Source organism: Solea senegalensis, linkage group LG18 (assembly GCF_019176455.1).
Source record: "Solea senegalensis isolate Sse05_10M linkage group LG18, IFAPA_SoseM_1, whole genome shotgun sequence".
In the NCBI taxonomy this organism is placed as follows: domain Eukaryota; kingdom Metazoa; phylum Chordata; class Actinopteri; order Pleuronectiformes; family Soleidae; genus Solea; species Solea senegalensis.
The window spans coordinates 15,934,137-15,958,791 of NC_058041.1; the positions used below are offsets into that span (position 1 = coordinate 15,934,137).

At 44.5% G+C, this 24,655-nt stretch overlaps 1 protein-coding gene across 9 annotated transcripts in view; it reads right to left on the reverse strand.

The window, feature by feature from the left end:
- The window catches only part of LOC122758922 (potassium voltage-gated channel subfamily C member 1-like), a 51,548-nt gene extending 27,678 nt beyond the window's left edge, over positions 1-23,870 (reverse strand). For 7 of the 9 annotated variants that reach the window (XM_044013329.1, XM_044013328.1, XM_044013325.1 and 4 more), the window contains exon 1: positions 13,386-14,021. In XM_044013329.1, the coding sequence (XP_043869264.1) occupies positions 13,386-14,006 (621 nt within the window). In that variant the 5' untranslated portion in view covers positions 14,007-14,021. Of the gene's footprint in view, positions 1-13,385; positions 14,046-23,608 lie in introns of those variants that run through there. The other 2 variants (XM_044013324.1, XM_044013330.1) reach the window with 2 other exon arrangements.
- Positions 23,871-24,655: the final 785 nt, after the last annotated feature.

Genomic DNA, 24,655 nt, shown 5'->3' on the forward strand with positions numbered 1-24,655 from the left:
CACTGTGCTGATGCTGCCATGTTTCTACAGAAGGGCTCAGCCTCGCTGGTGAGTTCCTGCACTGATTAAGTTTTTGATTCAGTTCCATATCGGTACATTTATATTGGAGTTTCCAAATCAGTTTTGCTTGGTCTTGACGGAGATTTTCACTGAACTAATGCTGCACAGTTGTGCAGTAGAAACTGAATAATGTTGGTTTGTGGCACAAAATAAGACATTTGAGAACATTCAACATCGCAACTAATCCATTCATGGAGAAAATAATCGCCAGATTAATTGATTATTTTAAGTTGAAACCTTGAAACAGACATGTGTTGCTATTATTTACTGTCAGCGATTAACTCTTGTTTATTGACGATCAGTTTGGGGGAATTTAACCGGATTTTTTTAACCCTGCTGCAGCTAAAACAGAACATGTGTGGCCTCTGTAATCAAATAAAACAGAATTTCATACACTGATAACCTGAACATCATCTCAATATTGATCAGTCCGACACAGGCGAGGCCTTTTAAAATATGCAGCAGCAGCAGCAGCAGTGTGGTGAGCCGAGGAGACGGAGAAGCACTCCCACTGCTTCAACACTAATAAAATGTACCTACAGCTATTCATCAACTCTCTCTCTCTGTGAGTGTGTGTGTGTGTTGCACTGTGTGTGCCTGTGTTTACATGTGTCGCTGGTTTAAGTGCCTGGCACACAAGCGTGTGTGTGTGTGTGTGTGTGCATGAGAGACAGCCAATGGGCACAGGAGGTGTGTGTTGCTGATAGTAAGCGGTAGCTACATGAGCACTGCATTGAGGCGATGGAGAGATGGAGGGGAAAGAAAGAGGTGGAGGACGATGATAAAAGGAGGACGAGCGATCTGTCAATTCCGAATTATTTATTTCCTCTCCCCTGAGCCCACGCTCCATCCCTCTTTTCCCCCTCACTGCAACGTGAACGCGCGTGCATGTTCTGCGCCGAACAGCCGCGTTTATGCGCCGAATATATGATTCAGAGGCACGACGCCGTAATAGCCGCGCACTGGATTCCCTGCAGCGAAGCAACCATGTGTGACACCTGCAGCCCAATGACCTTCAAGGTCCAATAGAGTCTCCATCGCTCTAGACTCTGAAATTAGATTTGGGAAAAAAAGCATTAACATAATAGACGGGGGGGACAACAAGAGAAGCAAAGAGGGAGCAGTTGTAAAAAAAAAAAAAAAGTTAATGTATGTAGGTGAATGAAAATGAGAGAGTGAAGGAATGCAGGGTAAGGAGACGGAGTAGAGACAATGGCTCAGGGAGAGAGGAGAGAGCACGACAGGAGGAGAAACAAAGGAGGTGAATCCAATAGATTTAAGCAAAGAGCTGATATTAGGTCTAAAGGTAATTTGCATGCATGCTGGTGTGCTGTGCTCTTCCTTAACGGGACCCTAGTGGCGCTGTGTTTACTGCGGCACCATCCAGAAGCGCTTTATCATTACAGTATAACCACAGCCCTGCCTGGCTCTCTGTCACCATGACAACCACTGCGTTAGCCTCTGCTTTCAGGCACCAAGGACAGGACTGAACCGAATAGCGCTCCTTCAGCTGGTGTACAGAGCTACGGTACAGGTGGAGCCAAACTGAGGCCGACTGTTCCGTTTCATCTGAGCGTCTGTCAGGCAAGGAGAGAGCGACCTTGACCAAGGCGTAAAAAGACAAATAAAAGATTTGAGGTGTTACTGACGGGGGATTTTTGTTCCACACACACTCTGACGGTGACGTTTGATCAGTGTTCGTGTGATGAGAGGATGGGGCTCACACACACACACACACAGTCTTTCCCAGAACAACAAAGCAAAACAGGCAACCGCCGATGCAGAGTCAGCAATTATGAGAAGACAACTGAAGGATGATCCCAAATCTGCGCGTGAATGAGGCGTGAAATATAAACACGTGAAATACAGAGCATTCTCCTGAAGGGCGACCGCTGCAATCAGTGTGGGTCGGGTAATTAATCCATTATCTCGGGGTGCATGACTGTGCCCATCACTCAGAGGCTGCAACAGTAGCCACTTTGCCCGCAGCACGAGTGTAACCTTGGCAGGTTACAGGAATAGCACTTCTCTTGTACCATCATGGTTTGAATTACAGGGGAGCGAAGGGGAGCTCGGCTCCCCCGTGATAGGACACAAGCTCCTCTGAAAGCCTACTTTGAAACATCATCCACTTTTGTGTCACAGGTCACAGACTTGAATTTCTTTCTGAAATAAAATAATAAAAATAAATGGTGCTGTCAGTTTAACGCGTCGTTAACGGCGTTAACACAATTAACGATTACATATTTGAATGGTTTGACAGCGCTATACAATACCGTCTCCACTAATAAAGCCAATGCTATTCCTGTTGTCACTGTGCATGTGTGCACTCCAATCACCTACATTTTAATGGTACTTTGTGTGAGAGAGACACACACGTCTGTTTTTTACGCACACTTTCTCGCGTGGCTGCATTTGACGTGTACAGTGTAGTATAGCACAGACTCGTAATGAGTTTAAGCTTCAGCCGCTGTGAGGCACAGAGAGAGAGACAGATTTACCTTTAGGGACAAGCAGAGAGGACAGAGAAGGAAGGACATGTCTTATTTTGTCCACCAACCAAAATGGAGCAAAGAAACAAAGAAAACTTGTTTTAATTCTTTAAACTCGATCGATAATCAGACTTCATCGTATCTCAGTAATTGTTTCAGCTCTGCGATGTTTTGTCATCGCACTTAAAGCTGCAGTACGCAGGGTAACTCGAAAAAACAGTTCACTGTTAGGCTTCAATCCATAGCTTGTCAAAATAGTGATGTCGGGAGATCACAGCTCTGTGTCAGGTCTCCTCATCAGAGCACAGACACATTGGCTTCATATGCCACAGATGACCCGAGGCGAATGTTTTCATCTCTGGAACTCTGCTGTTGAAGCATATTTTATTGCATTTATTGTCTGACTCTCTCTCTCCGATTCTTTGCTTTTTTTGTAAGGGTTTCTTTGCACCAACTGTCAGCGTTAGGGTAGAAACACGCCCCCTGAAAAGACCTGTATGCAGATTAGATGTAAACAGAGTCTATAGGTTCAGCCGTGTCATAAATCAGTCCAGAGCTGCAATTATTGATCAGTTCCTAAATGAATGATCTACTTTTATGAGAATTGATGAATGAGTGTGAGATTTTCTTTGGTTTCTTTGTTCACTAACTGTGGTTTGTGGATAAGACAAGACATTTTTTTGACATTTTGCAGACCCAACGATTTATGGATTAAGAGAAAATAGTCCACAGATTATGAAAATAATCCCTAGTTGTAGCCCTAACTCAATCAGTAAATCAAGATCACTTAGAAAAATATCCACTTAATCTGGATATTGCTCAAAGTAGATTCTAAGTTTTATCCTCGCCTACACTGACACAGTGAAGAGTTTGCTGTATCACTGCAGTATAGTCTCAACTTTAAGGTGCACAGGGATGATGACAGCTGATATTAAGCGAGTGACAACAGGAAGGAAACAATACCAGAGGAAATATCACGTTCTTATGACCCTCCTTTCCCCCACCAGCTCTCTTGCTGTCTCACAGGAGCTGCAGCGCTGTCTCACTTCACCAGAAACTCAATCTAAAGCCGGGGTGGGTAGAGCAGGTCGTCTTCCAGCCGAGGCTCAGTCCCAAGCTCTTTGTGTCTACAGCAGGAAGGAGGAAGCAGGAAGAGACGTCCGACACAAGAATCAAGCCGAACAATGCCGAACTGTAGATCAGTTAAAAAGACTTCACAGTCCTAAAAATGTGGGTTCATCTCCAACAACTACCATGGAAATGTCTAAAATCTCAATATTTAACAGAGGAGTCTGGTGTATCTAGAGAGTCAGACGGAGTCTGTGCTCCGGTCATGGAGGAAGTACTGAACACATAGTTTTAATGAACTGATTCTATCTACAGTATTTGACTGGATGTCCATGAGCTGCTCACTCTCTCACAAACAGAAGTCAGAAAAAGCTGTCTAAGAGGAACTAAACCCCTGTTCTGAAGCTGACTCCGCCCAATGCCTGTTTTTAAAAATCTACAAAAAGTGGGCGGGGAGTTATCGGTGAGTGGGTGAGTTACCTGCTCTCGTAGCTGTTTCACTCTCAGCATATTATTTAGGATGCTGTCTCTTTACGTGGGTGAAAGGTTGGACGTTCTTTTTAGGGACCAACCCCTCCGTTTTGTTTCCATTTTTAGCCATGGCTTCCTGCTACACTCTGAAGCAAACAGATCGGGGATTTGGCTGAGGGAGAAAATCAACTGACGCCTTTGTGCAAGAGCACAGAACAGCAACGGCTTAGAATGTGTCCCATCGATGACACACTACGATCTCTCCGCCGTGGCAGATCATCGACACGTCCTTCACAGTCTAGTATCGTCATATCGCCCACCCCAGTGCGAGTCTCATCCATATGCATGAGGCTTATCCAACACCTGAACACAGGAGGGGCAGCAGGAGGTAAATTGCGGTTAAATTCAGTGATATAATTAGCTCTCCTGCACTGGGTAATCCTGGCTTTGGCTTTAAAACGCTGACTCTCTGAGGTCAGTGCTCTTGGAAGTGATCTTGGTCGAATTCCAATCAAAACACAGACGAGTGTTCCAGAGATTCCCTGAATGACTGAACTGCACGACATGATACAGTTGAAATGTAAAGCTCTCCCCCACACACACACACACACACACACACACACACACACACACACACACACACACACACTGTGTTGTATGAGCTCTGCAGTGTTCAGGTCCCCTCCATTTTGCTCTTACTGCAGTCCTGTCAAACCTGTACACGTGTCTGTTTCCTCTCAGCTGCTTTGTATTCGCTCCAGATTACTGCAGCATACTGTGTGCGTTTGTCCTTGCTACGCAGTCCCCGCTCTTTCTCAGCTGATCCTCCCTTTTTTTCTGCCTCTCCCTCCCTCACCCCCTTTTTTCCACGCGTCCGCCGCCCCAGTCTTGTCCTGCTTCTTTTTTTGTTGTTGTTTGTTAAATTCACATAGAGCAAGTTCTCACTTCTGCCTATGAATGTCACGTCTTAAAGCCATAGTTTGGGATTTAGACGTGTGGTTGTATGAGATACTGACACACACTGTCAGCGCTGCCTGAGCTGTGCACACACCCTGCACACAAACACACAAACACACAAACACAACCATAACACTGGCACAGATTTCCCTAGATAATCTGATTTTAGACATTTAACAAAAGCTATAAAAATGCATATTGAAATTACTTGTAATTAATCGTCAACTATTTTGATAATCAATTGATCGGTTCGAAGCTTTTTTCATGATTAAACTGAGCTTTCTGATTGTTTTAGCTTCTTAAACGTGAATATATTCTTCTTTCCTTTGCTCCAGATAACAAAGAAATCATTAAAACTCAATCATTTTCAAGACATTGGAGAACATCATCACTTCCAGATCAACATTTCTTAACGTTTAATGGACAAAGCGATAAACTCGATGAATGGTGAAAATAATCCACAGATGAATCGTTTAGTTGCAGCTCTAGTTCTTTATCTCATGTTTGTAGTTTGTCTCTGGGTGTTTGCCCTGTGATGGACAGGCCACGTGTCCAGGGTGTGACCCCACCTTTTGCCCTGTATCAGCTGGGATTGGCTCCAGCGGCCCCTGCAACCCTCACATGGAGGATAAAGCGTGAGACGTGAATGAATGAACATCTGAATGTTCAGATTACCCAGGTTACACAAATCCAATTCAAATCTGATTGCATACATTTCAGAGTTGTGGGTTCACTTTATAACTTTATAGAACTCTGAACATGACTGCGTGACCTTCAAACGGCACGCTCAGCACCTGTGACCAGATATATATCTGATCCAGGGACCACATAATGATAGCTCTGATATGAATGATGATAGCCATAGATCTTGAAAACAAGAATTGGCGATTGAATTTCCGTGTCCACACGGGCCTGAAAAATCTGATCCGAGTACAATACGGTGACCAAAGAAACTGGAGAGCTGCATTTACGCCACATGGTGACAACGTGACAAATGAACTCAGATATCCAGTCATTTGAAAAACATCCGGCATTTGGAGCTTTTGGGAAACACAGTTTTCAAAATGTTCTGACATTTTTTTGGACCAATTTATGGATTCATTTTGACAAATATGAAAATAATCGATTCATTTCAGCCCTAAAAGCTTGTCCTTACCCTACAGATTCTCTCCATAACGTATTTGCCATTTAAAGAGAGTTTTCTTTAAACTGTATTTTTTGGCTGCTGACATTAAACCAAATTATTATATTCCTTTTGAATGTGTTTATTTGTCAATCCTTTTACGGGTTCTAACTTACGCTATTTGAAGGCATCAAGGTAATTTGGAAGCCTACGTGCTCTTCAGCTGCGTGCTAATCCACGTTCAGTTTGTTGACGTATGCCTTTGCCGGACACATTTATTTGGCCGCATCCCATGTGTGAGAGTGATGTGCAGGGTTACATGTGGAGGCGTGTCCTGCAAAGTGATTTATCTGCATGCAGTAAGCGTGAGCGCTCAGCTGAATGGTTTATGGCCAGCCCCGCTCACAGAGTATGGGCCAATGTGTAAAGGTGAGTGCACTCAGAGTAATTTATGTTCAGCCAAGTGTTTGAGGGTCAAATGTAAGACGCGTGTTGTGATGGAAGTGGCTGAATGTGTCCCATGTTTCCCTCCAGTCTCTCTTCAGTTGCAGATAAAAGCTGGATGTGTTCGTGACGAATTTATGACCCTGACACAGTGAAAGGACTTTTGATTCATCACACAATTAAAATGTGTTTTTTCTGTCAGTGTATGTGCACAGTCTTAGTTTACATTAGGGCCAAACATGATAGAGAATTACTAAGCTAGATATTAGGGCTTCACAATATATCACAATCATAATTGTAGTTTGTTGTAGTTTGTCTCCCCCAGTATGGCCATGGTGGATCAACGGGAGAACAAGTTGTCTTTAAGGGTTCTTCCGGCTTCCTCCCACAGTCCAAAAACATGCAATATGGGGATTAGGTCAATTGGACACTCTAAACTGACCATGGGTGTGAGAGTGAATGGTTGTTTGTTTCTTTATGTGGCCCCGCGATGGACTATGTCAGCTGAGATTGGCACATCTCCCCCCCCACGACCCTCATGTGGAGGATAAAGCGGGAGAATATGGATGGACGGATGAAAATATATCAAATAATGTGTTTTTACTTTTTAAATGGATTTCACTACAGAATACTGAACACATGCCCTAAAATGGAATTATGTAATGTTCTCCATTAGGTGACTCAGTCTGAGTAACATATTATGAATACTTTCACACTGTATAGCACAGGTGTGTTCATCGTTGAGTAGAAGCACTGTCACTACATTAGACCATCCTGAACCCTTCCATAATAATAACGTTGTGTTCATTCATTCATTCATTCATTGTCTGATGCGTTTTCCTCCACATACTTTACTTCTTTACTAATCTTTACTTAATCTTTGTTATTTATAGATTCAGGAAGAATCCATTTTGCGTCCCACTTTTACTTTGAAAGTGTTTTGAATTGTAACTCTTCCAACTTAATCAGCCCCCTCTTGACCAGACTAGATACTCATTGGCCCCCCAGGTCACCTTAGCTTGAGACCCCTGGGTTCAATTGAAATGTTCTGTACTTAGGAAACAGGTAAAGAGACTTTATATTATTCGAAAAATTCCAATCATATTGTTGTTTACTAATAATCAAACCCTTCCCTCGCTCATTCAAGGATCACACCTCTGTCCTAACATCGTTACGAGACATCGAGCATCTATCCAGTAACGTGTCACCCGCAGTGCTGAGGTTACAAGGCAGCAAACGGAGGGACGGCGCCTTCTGCGAGTGTAAACGCAACATGAGAGGGCCTGTGGCCCAAATCCCTGTCAGTGGAAATTGAAACAGAACAAGATATTTACCAACTGCAGGCGCAGAGAAGGCGGTGATGACTAAATATGACAACACTCCATCCTTTTCCTCAGTGTCAGGACATGTTCAGTGCTTTGGTTCATTTTCGAAGCATTGCTTATATGCTGAATCGTCATTCCACTAACAGTCTCACCCTCTCACAAGTGACGGAGGAAAAGATTTGCCACCAGCGAATGAAATCATGGCCTCCTTCTCCCCTCTCTTTTTGCTATTTTCATGCTATGTGGCCCCCCCGAGAGAGGAACAAGACAGGAAGTGGGAAATAGGCCTATGAGAAGAAGGGTCAACAGCACAAGTAAGAGTTTCATTTACGTCATCCATCCATCCATCTATCTATCTATCAAACAAAGAATATGATATATTATGAATATTTCCTGCTTGTTAACAGTCTTCATATCCTTTGAAATTGCATATTTAAGGTAATACAGGTTTGTATATCTCTTCAGTGTTTTTATTGTGTTTTTGTTGAATCTCCAGCTGAATTGTTTTCAGTAGTTTTTCATTTCTCCGTGTCTCGTCCTTGTTTTCTCTGCCTTTCAAATGACTGAAGTTCTGCACAGTCATTTGTCGTTAACTGCAGTAGGACATGTTGCGACTGTGATAACATTTCGATGAATGGTTCAGCCCTAATTAAGACCTGTCCCTTTAATCATATTGGAAACACAGAGAACACAGAGTCTTGCACACAAGGTCTTCTCAATGTCCCCAACAAACAAAAAAACGGAAATGTCAACCAAACCCAGTCCGTGGCCATTTTCTATTCCACCTAATTCTGTATCTATTTTTATGCAAACACCTGTCAACGCAACCTTTTTTTTTTTTTTTTCCTATTTTCTATCCAGCTCAGTGATTTTTCTACCTGGAGACGACCCGTTTCAGACACAGCAGCAGGTCACATTTGTGTTTATGACAGCATTGTGCCAACAGAACAGCAACAACCACGGGACACAACCTTCGGTGGAGGGGGATCAGCCTCAGCTCTGGTCAACCAAAGAGAACAAATTTAGACACAGACAAAAAAGTCCGATTTAGGACGAGGGCTTCGGGGCCACTTGTACCTGCTGAGCTACAAATGGTCCTGACAAAGACAAGCCTGGAACAAAACTGGAAGTGAGCAAAAAACTGCTGATCCTACAGAACCATGGAAGTGCATGATGGGACATCAGAACACAGGACTTGATACTATATTGTACTTAATTCAACATAACCTCCTATAGCTGAGGTTTCAGATAAAGTTAAAGTTCAAACTTTAAAAATGCTGAGAGATATGAAGAGACAATGCTCAGCATCTGTGGAGCGTGATACAAGGTTATGAAGATGGGATTATTATGGGATTATTTCTTTAAAACATTTTATTTGTGGCCTGTCGGTTTGGCTGAGACATTTGCGTTCTAAGTAAACAAATTTGGAAGACTTGTTTGTACATTTAATTTGGGCTGTACACACGTTTTGGATAAGTAGTTAGCATATTTATTTTTGGTTGCTAATATAGTTCAAGCCAATCAATTGTTTAATATAGGAGTGAGAATATATACATTTTACTCCTACTTACTCCTTTTTGGACATTGTTAGGGTTGCAACTAATGATTATTTTCATACTTGATTAATCTCTTGATTATTTTCTCAATGAATCGATTAGTCCACAAATTAAAATGATTCAGTTTTAATGATTTCTTTGTTATATGAAGCAAAGAAACCAGAAAAATCTGAAAAAAAAACCGAAATAGTTGATGAATAATGTAGGAATTTATTTATTATAGGAGTGAAAAGGGGTTGGGATATATGTGTTACTTTTTCCTGCTCCATTTCTGACTGTTCGCTTATTTGTGTATTCTAATAGCTTTTTTCTTTTACATTTTATTTAATTTTCAAAACAGATTCATTCATTCATAGTCCATATATTTAGATTAGAACCAAATTATTGTTGCCATGTGCTGTAATTGTAAATCTATCAGGGATTTTTATTGTTCAAATATTTGCGTATTCTAAACTCCAGTCCATCAGAGCTAGTCAAAAGTAACAGGGTTCAGCTGGCGAGATGCATTCAAAGACCCTGGTAAATGTCATCACTGTTGCGGGATCTACGGCGTGTTTACTGCCGCTGTCACATGTGATAATAGAACCACAAAGTAGGTTGATTTGAAATATTAGTTTTAATTTATTTATTAACACCTTTTAAATAGTCACAGTAACTGGTCGACTTTTTATGATAAGAAGCGAATAATCAAATACTCACTATGACACTTTTTGTCGTTGTTGTTGTTGTTGTTGTTGTTGTGCTTACCCTGTTGTATGTACAATAGTGCCCTGAGACCCTGTCTTGTTTTTGAAAGAGGTTTTAATTGAAAGCATGTTATTTTAAAATCATCATTTCTGAGCAAAAATCTATCAAACATTATCTTCTCCATCTTAATTTAACAACCTACATCCAATGTGCTGTGTGACGAGTGATTACATGTCATCAAATCAGCTCTGACTCAATAAATAACACAGAAACAATACTGCTGGATCCGTACTTATTCACTTAGGAACGATGAGGTTCAAAGCAGCGAGTTACATGACATAATAGTCGCGTGTTGTCAGCACTGCAGGATCTACGACACCAGGCACAGATCAATAAAGAAATCAGATGCAAATCAGATTGTATATCACCTCATTGGAGGAGAAATATATACGTATACATCCATACAGCTTCTCTCAGCCGTGTTTCCTTGTAGCGGAGGAAAAGAAGAGATGTCCTTCATGTTTAGAGAAACAGAGAAATGCTTTCAAAAACGGACAAAAGGAAGAATCATCAATAAAATATCAATCAATACACAGGCAGGAGGGCCACGAGAGGAAGATTGGATGACTCAAGCCATCACACAGATAATCAAAGATTCTAAAACAAGGGTCTCCACCCTCCCGCCCACCCCACCGCCACCACCACACGATCATGTGATGTCTTTCTCCCTGTTTACCTCGACACCCTTCTTCCTACTCATTCTCTCCCTCTTCCCCCCTCCATGTCCTCCCGTTTCTCGTCTCGTTTCCCTCCTCCTCCCTCTCCCTCACCCCTTCTCCACTTCCCTCGCTCTGCCCATGCCTCTCACTCCCTTCCTCCCCCTCCCCTTGCTCTTTTTCTCTCTTCCTCCACAGTGCTCCCCCCCCTCTCTCCAGTGTCTACTGCAGCAGAAACGCCAGCACTGACACCAGCATGTGTGCGCTTGTGTGTGTCTGTGTGTGTGTGTGTGTCCACGAGTGAGCCTCACAAGATCATGAGCAAGAAAAGGAGGTGGAATTTTTTTTTAAAAAAAGAGACATTTGGTGCCCATCCGACACTTTCATTCTAACACTGATTGTTGATGCATTACATCACAGGGTAAAATCCCCTAAAAAAAACAAGAACTGTCCCTCCTCTCAGCTTCCTTTATTTCTCTCCCCCTCTCTCTCTATATATATACATCTCTCTGTCTCTCTCTCATTGTATTTCCACGTCAGCTGTTGTCTCTTCCTCACACATCATTTACATCTCTGAACAGACCAAGGGACGGGACACTTTAAAAAAAGAAAAGTGCCAGAGTAAAAATAAAACATGTGATCTGGGTCACATCGCCGTTTTGACGTATAGCGTTGGCGCATCACAGAAACGGGGGCCGCGTTCACCCTCAGACACATCCACCGAGATGAACCTCACCCACTGCCTCTGCTCTGCATAACCCCGAACATGCAGTGCAGGCATCGCCGTGTGCAACTGCTGCACTCGCCGAGGACATTCTGGTGTTCATTACACACAGCATTCCTGCAGCAGGTACAGTAGCTTCACTCCGAACACAGCACCCAATCCACATCTGTGTGTGTGTGTGTTTTGTTGTGTGGAGCAGCAACGGCACGTCCAGGAGTGGACTGGTGAGGAATCAATCCAGTTAGAGGGAGAATGACATCAGGTGACACCACACGCAGACTATCTGTCCATCACAGCCAGACACTTTCCCTGTGCCTTGGAGGGAACTGGGTGTATGTAAAACCTGGTGCCTGTGTGTGTGTGTGTGTGTGTGTGTGTGTGTGTGTGTGTGCCTGTGTGTGTGTGTGTGTGTTTGCTCGGCTGACATTTCTCTCCTCTCTTTTTCAATGTGATGGCATGAAGTGGACACTGCAGGTGTCTGCTGACTGTCTGGTTTTACTGTATATGCATGCACTCACATCACAGGCTGATAAGTGATTAATGGATCCCTTATCGATCACTAAATTATTCAACAACTATTTTGAGAGAGGACTAATAGGCATGAGTGAGTTCTCAAATGTGAATATGTTCTGGGTTTCTTTCACAGGGAAGTGAATCTCTTTGGTTTGTGGACAACGAAACGAGGCATTTTAAAAATGAATCCAGAAAACAACTCACAGATGAATGAAAATGTGTGCGCGCAACCACGAGATCATCACAAGATCATCGGTGAGAAAAGGAGGTGGAATTCAAAAGAGAAGAGACAACGAGTTGCCCATTTCAGGGACCAAACGACACCAATTCATCGAGAAAATCCCAGACAAGATGAATCTGCCACGGAAGTGACGGCTCGCCCCCTAACATAACCTCACAAGTACCAAGAGAAAAAGCACAGACAGAGCATAAAACGGCACAAATCAAAAGCAGATGTGATCAAGCAGCTCGATGTGTCTGTAATGGGATGTTCTGAGGGGAAGAAAAAAGCCACGGTGGCTGTTTCTCTGAGTGAGGAATGGAAAACAGTCAGTGGTACTTGTTACTCACACACCTGTGTGATAAAACGCCACCTATGCCACCTGCTTTTAAACTATGTGCATGAGAATTATACTGCGTAAAAAGATGTGGGGATGTGAGGGGGCTCTGAGAGGAGCACACACACACCAAGGACAAATGTTGTACATGTAAAGTGAGGCTTCGGCATCGTGTGAGCGCCATAAATAAGACTGGAGCGCTGATGTGCATCGTAAACGGTCCAATGTGACCTAATGGAGGCGTTTGGATGCAGGAGGTGCAGCGAGCGGCTGCGTTTGGAGACAGACGCGTGTTGAAGCTGCTCAAACCGCCACAGGAATTATGACAGCTATGAAAACAACTGTGTTCAGTGCATATGTGAATACGTGATGTGTGGAGTCAAAGACATGAAGGTGATCACACTATAGTCCCATCCACCCACAGATACAGCTGCATATAGCATTTTCCCTTTTTCCTATGCTATCAACATTAATTATTCAATATCAGTAAGTCTGTATCCTGCTGCACTGGCACGCGCGCGCATGCCAGCACACTGGGTTGTTTTTTTTTATTTGTCCTGCGGTCGCAGTGTTAACACAACATTTAAAGTTTGAAAACTTAATCATGCATTGTCATGACAACAGTCTCTCTCGCTCACACACACACACACAGTCAGACAGACAGACAGACAGGCAGACAGGTGCGAACTCACCCGGGCATATTTGGAGGAATACGGGTCCTCAAAGAGCGCCCAGATCTTGGGTTGCCAGGTTTTCCACCAGCCCGCTTTCCTCGCGTCCTCCTGCATGCACAGTCTCTTCAAGTCCCCGTCCGCACCGCCCAGTGCCGGGTCGTCGTCCGGCGCGTCCGGTTCCGGAGTCTCAAAGCTGTCCAGCGCCTCCTCCGCATCCCGATGCTGCCGGTAATTCATCCAGCAACACGCTTCCACGTCCGTCTCATCGATGCCCCAGAAGGCGAGCTCCTCCTCGAACAGGGGGCCGCACACGTCGTTGGGACAGTGCAACTTCCCCGTGCGGTAGTAGTTGAGGATGAAGGAGAAGACTGACGGGTGGCGGTCGAAGAAGAACTCGTCCAATTTGGGGTCGTAGTCGAAGTTGCAGAACGCGTCCGGTTCGGTGAGCCATGACAGGCGGGTACCGGGCAGCGTCTTCAAGGTGCTCCGGTAGGTCTCATGCCGCACCCCCCCGCAGTTTATCACGATTTTCTCGCTTTCCGAGGGACAAGTCATGTCTGCGCTGTAACATGCTTTGTTGGACGACTTGTTCCCACCCTTGCGCCCTTTGAAAGAGGATACACACACCGAACTGAGCATAGAGGACCGGGGAGGGGAGGGATGGAGAGGATGAGAGAGACCGAAGGGAGGAGGAGGAGGGAGGAGGAGGAGTCTGAGGAGTCTGCGGGGAAAGAGAGAGAGAGTGAGAGTGAGAGTGAAGAGGAAGAAGAGGCAAACATTTTAGCACAAAGTAATACATAGGTGTCACATACAATAACATGGCAGAGGCACGCGCTCATCACAGGCGCACGTGTGCAAACGTGATCATCATCAGAAGATGGAGTGACCTTGTGCAGGTGCAGTGAGTGATGAAGGGGGGCGTGGCTTCAACTTATCAGCGCAGTATTGTGGGAAAAACACACAACATACATGCTACACTTACACACACACACGTTTTTTTGTCCATAACAGGTTTAAATCCCTGCACTCCCCCATGAGGCCACTGTGACACTTAAAGCTGCAGTATGTGACTGTTTGCTGTCGACGATGTTATCATTCATCTGAAAACAGGCTCTTGTCAAGCAATACTATCAGAACTGAGCGAAGGGAGCACTTGTGTGTATACAGCAGCGGTGTCTCGCTTCACTAGTGTAATGTCGCTGCTGCTGCCGTCCACCTGTGTTGACATAAAATGACTCACTTCCTGTGTGCAGCCCGGGGAACATTGCAGGGCAACACGAGTGCTGAACACTGCTCCACTGAGAAACACAGAGAGTCGCGTGGAGCTTATTGGCGTTTGATGAGCGGCAGCGTGTGAACATTTGTCTATATTTGTCTTTAAGTGACACACTTCAGCTCTAAACGCACACAGATGCACCTCCCACCTGCAACTAAAAAAAATTGGATATCAGGAAAAGAATAAACGAGACACGTCTGCCACCAATATCATGTGACCAGGAAGTGAATGAACTAGCTAGTTTAATATTGGTATCAGTATATGTTCGTTGTTTTTGCACAATTCAGGCTTTTTTGATCCTGGATTTAAATGGGTTTTTGGGCAGTGAGAATGTGATTCATGGTCATTCACTCGCAGGTCACATGACAGCAGTGCACGCTGGTCTTTACTGGCTTTGGTTTTTTGGAGACCAAAACCTGGTCTTAAGTAGATAGTTTAGGGCTGAGATTTGAACGGTGGTTGAGGTTAGGGACCGTCAATGTAGTGTCCTGAGAAGAATAGCTGCACAAGCCTGTGTGTGTGTGAGATGTGTGTTAATTGCCTCCCAAGAGTGCAGTGTCCGTTCTAATGTTAGATCTCCTCAATCAGCCGACAGTGTGTGCTACAAACACATGCACGCACACACACACACACACACGCACACGCACACACACACACACACACACACACACACACACACACACAGTTACTGCACCAGCATCCTCCAACTGCACTGACATTCATACACAGTTATTGACAATGTGTGTGTGTGTGTGTAAGGAAGAGTGGAGGGAGGTAGAGGGGTGAGAAAGTGAGGATGGGGGAGGAGGCCATGGATCGTGATTCTTACTGGAAGGAGAGAAAAGGACGATCAGGCTCAGACAAACACCTGAAAACACAGGGCTAAAGGAGAGAGGAATGGAGAGATGTAGAGGAGGAGAGGAGAAGAGGAGACGGTGAAGCGAGCAGGAGGCGAATACAGCATACTTGTATAGTGCACAGCCACTGTAATACAGTCTCTTCCCCCAGTAATGAAAGAAGGAGGCTGAAGGGAGAGTGTATGGGGGGAGGAGGAAGCACGAGGAGGAAAAGTGAATAAATTCTGCTGCAGTAAAAGGCCACTTATTTTGCTCTCTCCCCCCACCCCTCCACTATTCACTCTCTCTCTCTCTCTCTCTCTCTCTCTCAGACCTCACTCGCTCTCTCTCACATTCCGCATAAAGGAATCACATTTCATTGAAGGAGGAGAATCAGGGCTTCACTTATTCCGCTTGTTCTTCTTCTTCTTCTCTCACAACACTGACTTATTCAAAAAAAAACAGTGCCCCCCCCTCCTCCCTCCCCCCTCTGTGCCATTCTTTCTCTCCTCCTCTGCCTCCAATCGCATGCTTCTTACTCTAATCCACTCTTCTCTCGTCCTCTTTGACTTGCCGTCCTGCCCCATTCTTTCATCTCCATCCCAAAGTAAGATTCCCTCACTCTGGGTCATCTCACCTCCTCCTCCTCCGCTCTTCTGCTCAGACTTTAGCTCTCTCTGCCATGTGGGACACTGCAGTCATTGTTTCTTACATGTTATTGAGGTCTGTTTTGGACTATTTCTCTCTGTTTTTTCAGATTATGAGCTTAAACTTTTCTGTTTTTTTAGATTTTCATTTTAATTTGGCTAAATATAAAGTTTTATATTGTTACATTTTTTAATGTTTTCCATTTTTGTGGATCCTGGAAAAATACAACACTCACTCAGGTAAGCTCTTCTAAGATCATGGCTATTTGTGAGTGTAATTTCAGTGTGAAATGCCTTAAATGTTTACCTCCAAAGTCTTTTAGTTTGCTGCGTTTTCAAATCTGCTCGCTCGGAAACGAATAGTCGGCAATCGTTTAAGAGTTTAAGAGTTGCACTGCGCCGTCACGCCTCGGTAGTTTGCTTTGCATCTTTACAAGTTTGCTTTAAGAAAACAAAATCCTGCAAAAGCATCTGCAGCAGAACATTTAGACTATTTGGGGATGAGGAGAGGCAGCAGGAGGGTAAATCAGCTCTGCAGCAACAGCAAACTCTGCTACTGTGAGCAGGGTTTATGTTTCAGCACCACGGACAGCGGCAAACTCACACTTCCTCGTCCTCAACTTTTAGTTTTTAGCAGCAGCAGCAGCTTCTGTTCAACTTCAGGACATTTAGAGAGAACTTCACTCTGTAACCCTGCACCCTCCTGACATGGACTTCATGGGGCAGTGGTGGCTTCGCTCTGAGCTGCTGAATATTTTATACCCAGACGACCACAAGTCTGTAACTGTGGTTAAATGGCTTTCTGTTCCCTGGGAGTCAGCTGATTCATTTTTCTTAATTAACGCCGTTTTTATATTCTCCCGTGTGGAAGTTTGTTTTGGAGTTGAGGCAGAGATGTTGGGTTTTTCTGTCGTAGCTGTAGAATCTGATTCCACTGTTACGCGTGAAGTTTGTGTCAAAGTAGCTGCAGTTTTCCTGCGTGAGCGTCGCCAACAACACTTTGATCATTGACAGAAGTGCAGATGTTTTGGGGGTAGGGGGGTTAAAACATGAGGAGAGTTAGACAGTGAGCACTGGATGTAAAATGGAGGAATGAAGTCGAGCACAGGGGCTGAGAAGGAAAAGCAGCGGTTGAGGTACGAGAGAGGGGGAGACAGTCAGAGACGAGGGATGATTCCTTCCCACCACCACTGCCACCTCTCCTTCTCTCTCCTGCAGCATTTCCTGCCTCAGCCACCATGTGCTGCGCCACGATGCTACTGCTGACAGCTCACCACTGCACATGCACAAGGGGAGGAGAAACACACACACACACACACACACACACACACACACACACACACACACACACACACAGACACACCTGAGAGCAACAACCACACAACTCAAATGAGGTTTAATGATTCTAATTCATCAGAGACTGAAGATCACCGTGCAGTGGACTGAGCTACAGAGAAGAGAGGGTGACAGCGAGCGTGCACATGGCTCATGCATGGACGCTGCACTGACACTAATGTATATTAGCAGAAACACTGCAGCAAGAGGGGGAGGGACCGCAGGATTATGGGATGCATTGACTGTGAGGTACCATCGGCAGTAACCGCGGAAGGGTGTGTGTGGGGCAGTGCACACTAGTGAGGGAGAGAGAGAGAAAACAAGGGAGGAATTTAGAGGAGTGCTGACTGTGCGGAACAGATGCAGCAGTTGGCAGAAAAAGCGAAAAAGAAAAAAGAAAAAGCCTTTACCAATCACAGCAGGGGAGAGATAGAATGAGATGAGATGGAAACGGAGGGCTGCTCGTGAGAGAAAGGGACAGAAAGAGGGAGGGTAGAGGTAGAGAGGACCAAGAGGATGCTGGGGGGGAATGGTGAGGGAAAAAAAATAGAGGAGGCGGGGGAGAAAGACGGAAAAAGACCTTGCAGTGGCACGGAATATGGTAGCAAAATGGTTGCGAAGGTGAAAGTGTGTGTTTGTGCGTGTGCGAGGGTTAAAAAAGGTCTGCAGTACTAATAAGAGGACAGAAAGACGGGGGGATGAGAGAGAGAGAGAGAGAGAGAGAGAGGAAGAAGCAAAACAACTGTGAGGATGTAAAAACAGAGAGACAGCTGAGCTTAATGGCAAATGCACCACAGGGGGAACAGGAGGGTACTGCAGGCAAGTCTGTGATGTATATGTGTGTGCGTGTGTGTGTGTGTGTGTGTGTGTGTGTGTGTGTGAGGGCGTGTGGAGAGAGAGAGAGAGAGAGAGAGCACAAATTACGTATGTGTTTCTGGTGCGCAGCCATTTTTTCCACCTGCTACCTCATCAAAGGATGTAACCACAAGGCTTCACACTGTTCCATCTCTCCTCTCCTCCCCTCTCCCACCTGCCCCGCCACCCCCACCTCATCTTCCTCTCCTCTCCTGCAAACTCCCCAGTGTTGAGACCCCATCAGGACAAAGCGAGGCACTGCAGCTGAAAGCACTGCGTCACCTCCCCTTTCCAGTGGGTGTCACACCACCACACAGCATCACCAGACCCCCACACACACACACACACACACACACACACACTGTCGTTGTGCCTCATGGTGTGACTCTGACTGTGCCAAGAGGAGCGAAGACGCTAAACAAGGTGTCGCTGCATATGTGAGGCCAGTGTTCGTGAGACAGTAAAACCAATAAGAATGAAGGGAAATCGGAACGGCGTGAATGTGGATGGATGGATGGAGGTGGAGAGGAAGAGGCCACATGGTCACCCAGCAGCTCGCACAGTGCTCATGTGATGTGAGAAGAGGGGGGGGGGGACGAAAACAACAAAGGCATTTCTCATCATAACAAAGCTCACCAGTGGCCAATTCCCAGAACATGAATTAAATACCAATCAATTAAGCAAGCAGAGAGGAAATGTAGCTGCTCTACCACTCAGGAACGCCAACTTGGTAATCTCCAGGGCCTGACCACACACTGCAGCAGCAGTAACACCACCCCAGGGGGTGGGTACATACTGGTCAGTCATCTCCACCTCTGACGCTGCTACTGCTCTTCTCCAAGTCACCTTTAAGACAATCTTGTGGTTCTGGTTTCCTTCTTTTAGCAAGGCCATTTCCACGGGAAGACTAGAGGCAATGAAGCCTGTAAGGGAGCGGAGAAAGCTCAGTCAGTGTCCATGACTAAAACCCTGCCTGCCCACAGGAGGATGAGTGTGGAGAGTTTTTGGAGGGGTTAATAAACCCACTGGGTGAGACGTCAGTCGAGCCTCGTTTCCACCAGTGCAGTGCAGCTCTGACTTGTGTTTCCACATGTGAGAGCTGCACCCGCTACGAATACAGCGTGACGCCATGTTAGGGCTGCTGTGCGATACAGTGATAAGTCATGATGTACCGAATATCATCAGGATTTTAGATGTTGTAAGATTCCTGCAATGACTTCTCCTGGTTTCAAAGGCTGTTGCATTAAAAAAATCATCATATTTATGCAAGATATTTGTGAAATACACTAAATGTGACAGAATTGGAAATTTAAAAAGTAAAGTAACACTTAATTTTTGCAGCGCATTTCTTAAATGATTCACAACTTGGGGTTCTGTGATAGTTTTTTGTTCCCACATCACCCCGGCCTGACCAGCACAATACAAGTACTCCTCCAATAAAATCCCCAAAAAAGAGCAAATTTATCATTTAAAAGCAAACACAAATAGCCTTTAATCCTGTCTCTGTTGCAATACAGGTTATATTTACTGTTTTCCCCCACCATTTGCACAGAGCTGGTGATTCTCTGATCAGCAGACTGCAGTGTGAGTGGCCCCACCCTTTAGAATCTGGACTGTTGGGGAAAGTAAAGTAAAGTAAAGGCTGAAATGTTTATCTTTTGTCACATATTCATATTTTGATATCAAAACTCAAATGTTTTCAGTCTACGGCAAAAATAAAGGACTTAGCCTCACTGTTCCAATACTATAGCAAAGTAAATGTAAATGCAGTTTACCAGTTCCAAACTGAACTGTCCTGCTTGGTGGAACCAGGGCTTTAGGTGAAGTGGCTTCACCTGTCAGAGAAATCCTGACAGGGCAGTGAGTGCAGGAGGAGGGGAGTGCAGCGTGGAATGGGATAGCGTGTTATGTCGGGAAGGAAGTCTATTTTTGGACCTGGATAAATAAGAGCTAATCTCCAGTGTCTTCCTAATTCAAAATGCGGTTCTTGTGGAGAATTTACGCCGGGATCAAACCGATTTAACCCGCGCTCCTCTTGAATCTCTCTTAGGTCACTTAAGCCCGTCTGCTCCTAATGAATGGCACGACCCTCCCGACATCATTAGGCTCATTATGATCCAGCAGAGCAGCGATATCATAGATGAAGCCAGGGCAGCCAAACGGCGAGGAAAGACGGATCGCTGCGCTGATTCCTGACCTGTCAACTCAGCAGCGATGAAATGTAGAGTCACAGAGGGAGAGCCGTTTGGGTTTGATGTGAAGAAGTTAAAATGAGATGACTGCATGAGAAAGAAAAACAAAGAGAAGGTGAGCGTCAAGGTCAAGGGTCAGGTGATGAATGAGGCTAAAGCTGCACACAGGTTGTTTGACAATACACTGTAAATACACGCTATAATATAATATAATAAACTCTTTATGATCTGTATTACATGATCGTACAATACAATCATTATTTTGGATAATACCTGCTTTATTTATTTGGAGTTTTAATGTTAAATGAAGGATATTAACGTGTGTTAAATAAATATGGTCAAATTCTGATATAACACAAATAATTAGGCGTAAACCTAAAGAAGTGACTTTTAAAATCATTTTTAATCAATATATACATATATGTATATATACACATAACATATGTGTATATATATATATATACATATAATATTAGTGTATTTCACAAATCTAGTCAGTATAGAGTCATTTAGTCTATATAAATATTTTTTGTGGTCATGTCGCAGCAGGTGTATGTAAATGTTCTTTATTGTGCAAAATAAATGAACACAACACAACCAGAGCTGCAACTCACGATTTTTTTCATAACCAGATTAATCTGTTGATTATTTTCTCGATTAACCGAGTAATCGTTCGGTCCATAAAATGTCAGAAAACGCTAAAAAACATTGATCAGTGTTTGTCAAACCTGGAAATAATGAGGTTCTCAAATGTCTTGTTTTTGTCCACAAACCAAAATGATTCACGTTTAATGATTTCTTTGTGATATGGAGCAAAGAAACGAAGAAAACGTTGAGGAAATCTGTAGAGGGTGCGGTCGTAGAAGTCAAGGAGGTAGCAGTCTATTGTGCTTTTTGTTTAATTCTGCCAAACGCATGACTGCTCATATCTGTGACAATATCAATATCAGCCAATACGATCCTGTTTCTATCAGTATCATCAGTAAACAACCAGTTTCTGCTCTTTGATATACAGTAACATGATGTCAATTTGGGAAATGACATCCACATTTAGAGGAAAATAAAGGTTAAGGTATGACATCAATGTGACTGACCCTGACTGCAGGATACGTCATGTGACGTGGCGCCAGTCAAATCACAAACAGTAGTATATCAGTGTGTCCCTTTAAATACATGTGACTGTTGCCTGAGCTCAAGGACAAAGGGAAAGTTTCCACGAGAGAAGCTCATGCGAGGATGTGACAGAGGGCATCTCAGCCAAGGAGAGGAAGGGTCACACACACAGACCCAGGATACAGATGCATAATTCAATCATCTATCCTCCACTTGGAGCCATCACTCGTCTACCAATCACATCCACACACAACATGCCTCTACCTCTGCATGCCTGTCTTTGTCGCCTAAACGGAAAGGGGTGTTTTCTGGGTTACCCTCGAGCTAAGAATAGCACCGGCTGTAGATTCATAATGCAGGACTGAGGTGGGGGAAAGCAAAGAAGACAAGAGAGCGAGAGAATGAGAGGAAATGGAAGAGGAGAACCCCAGTTCTGAGTGGAAGAGCACGCTGGCTGCAGCCACTTGGCAGCAGGAGAAAGAAATTGAGTCATGCGTTGGGAAGTGAAGGAAGAAGAAGAGGCGTTATGAAACTGGAGACTTTGTGTGTAATGCAGATGGAGGGAGTTGACAGGAGTCTAGACGTTGAACTGCCCCCACAGACTTCCACGTTGAGCGCTCAGTGACGTTATGTTCTTCCTGTGGTTCCACTCCACTGACAATCACCTCTTCTCCTCCTCCTCTTCCACCCATCACTTTCTCACACCTTACTCTCCTCTCTCTCTCCCTCCCTCTGTCTCTCTGGCTCATGTATGGTTGGTGTTTGTGTGTCTCGTGTCATCATCAAACCTCCATTTCAGACCTTGACACTTACCCAGTGCTGCCATGAGGCGGGAAAACACACACACACACACACACACACAGCTCTTCTTCTCAGGACACTGCAATGTACATAAAGTGTGATGACTATCCTTAACCATAACCAGTCAAAGTCGAACCCTAACCTTAACCTAACCACAATTCAAATCTTACAACCTGAAAGACTTCATCAGTTCCTCAGAAATGAGGTTCTGCCTCATTAGGAACAGATCCTGGTCCTGACAAGGTCAGAAAACACACACACACACACTGAAGGCACATGCACGTGAAATAAAACGAATCAGTACACACATGGAAACAGTTAAGATGGACAGACACAAAAATGATGCAGAGAGAAACACGTTCACTCACTCACTCACTCACTCACACACTCACTCACACACACACACTCCTGGAATTGCTCTGATCTAATGGTGTAGATGGGGAAACACCCACCATTTGTGCAATGAGGAATGTCAGGATTGACAAAATAAACACAAACTCATGAACAACAATAATAATAATAATAACGATCATCCAGTCATCACATCTGTGGACATTTTAAAGCAGAATGTCTGAAATCATTTGTATCAAAGCACCGCTGAAGAAAAAAGAAAAAGAAAAAATACACAATAAGAGGTTCATGATTCCATTTTCCTCCTCACATATTATTTTGATTCCTCCAGTCACTGATCCACACACACACACACACACACACACACACACACACACACACACACGCAGTCTCGTACATCCATCCTTTAAAGACTCTTTCAATGACTTCTATTCATGTACACAGCCCCGAACCAAGGTTCATGTCTAACCCTAACTTCACCACAATTCAAATCTTACGTTCGCCCTGAACCTACGACCAGTTCCTCAGCAATGAGCGTGCGCCTCACTAGGACCAGGTTTACGGTCTCCATGAGGACTACTGGTCCTGACAAGGTCAGTGTTTATGCCAGATATGGTCCTAAAGAAGCACACACGCGCGCAGTAGAGAGAAAAAAAAACCGCAGCTATTGTAGACATAAAACGAGACTTGTTGAATGTGGGCGATTTCTTTTATTTTTTGCTTGTCTGATGTTCCTGAGATTCCACAGATGTGTCGTTTCGCGGATAAACGTAGGATAAAAAGGCAGCACGCGCACTCACGCACACGCACACACACACACACGGTTCATACTCACTTGCTTTCTGGTTCAGGCTCGTGTCGAGTGCGCGCGGCACATCAAGCTCTACACATCAGTCACACTTTAGTTGTCTTTGTTGGACGGCCGTGTCTGTCTGTCTGTCTGTCTGTCTGTTGTGATTCTCAGAGAACATCCAGGAGTCTCGCGCGGGCATCAGTGGCTCTGGTTCACTCCACCATTACAAGAAAGCACAGTGGGAGTCGCGCGCGCGCGGCTGTTGCTGCCTCTCGGTTCTGTTTGTTTGTTTTTTGTCTTTTTTTTTTTTACTCTTGTTACTTGTAGCGTGTGGTGATGCTGCTGCTGCTGATGCTGCTGATGATGATGGAGGAATGGTGCACAGGTTCCTTCCTTCCCTTCCTTTCTTTCCTTCCCTCCTTCCTTTTATTTCTCTGAGCCTCCCTGTCTCCACCTCTTTGTGATTGCACAAAAAAAAATGGAAAGCCTCTTTGACACTGTCTCTCTGTCTGTTCCAGGGTGTAGCTACCATCAACCACACAGCTCCTCTTGTGCCTTTGCAGCCTGTGGACACCTCTCTCTCTCTCTCTCTCCCTCTCTCTCTCAGTCTCTCTCTCTCTCTCCCTCTCTCTGTTCCGCTTGAAGAGCGTCACCTCCTGCACTATTTTTTCCTCAGACGATACATGTGGGCGGATTAGAGAACAGCACAGTGAGGGGCTGAATACGGAGGCTAATTGTTCCCTTATATCTCAGATTAATAAACAAACATAATAAAAAGAATAATAATTAGAAAATAGACCCACATATTTGATTTATTGTTACCTTCTTCCCCTCCCCACTCACATCCTCCGTCTCTCTGCACGCGCGCGCGCACACACACACACACCATTTTGTCTACAGGTTCTTGTACTCGGTCTGACATCAGCAGTCATGTGGCAGCACAGAGAAGCAGGTGGGTCAGAGGAGAAGACACAGTCTGGAAGATGAAGATTCTCTATTCTGATGTGCTTTTTTTTATGTTTAAAGACATAAATCATTTAAATCATTTTAACCCTTAGGAAGCCCACATAGACTCATCTGTTTAGTTAG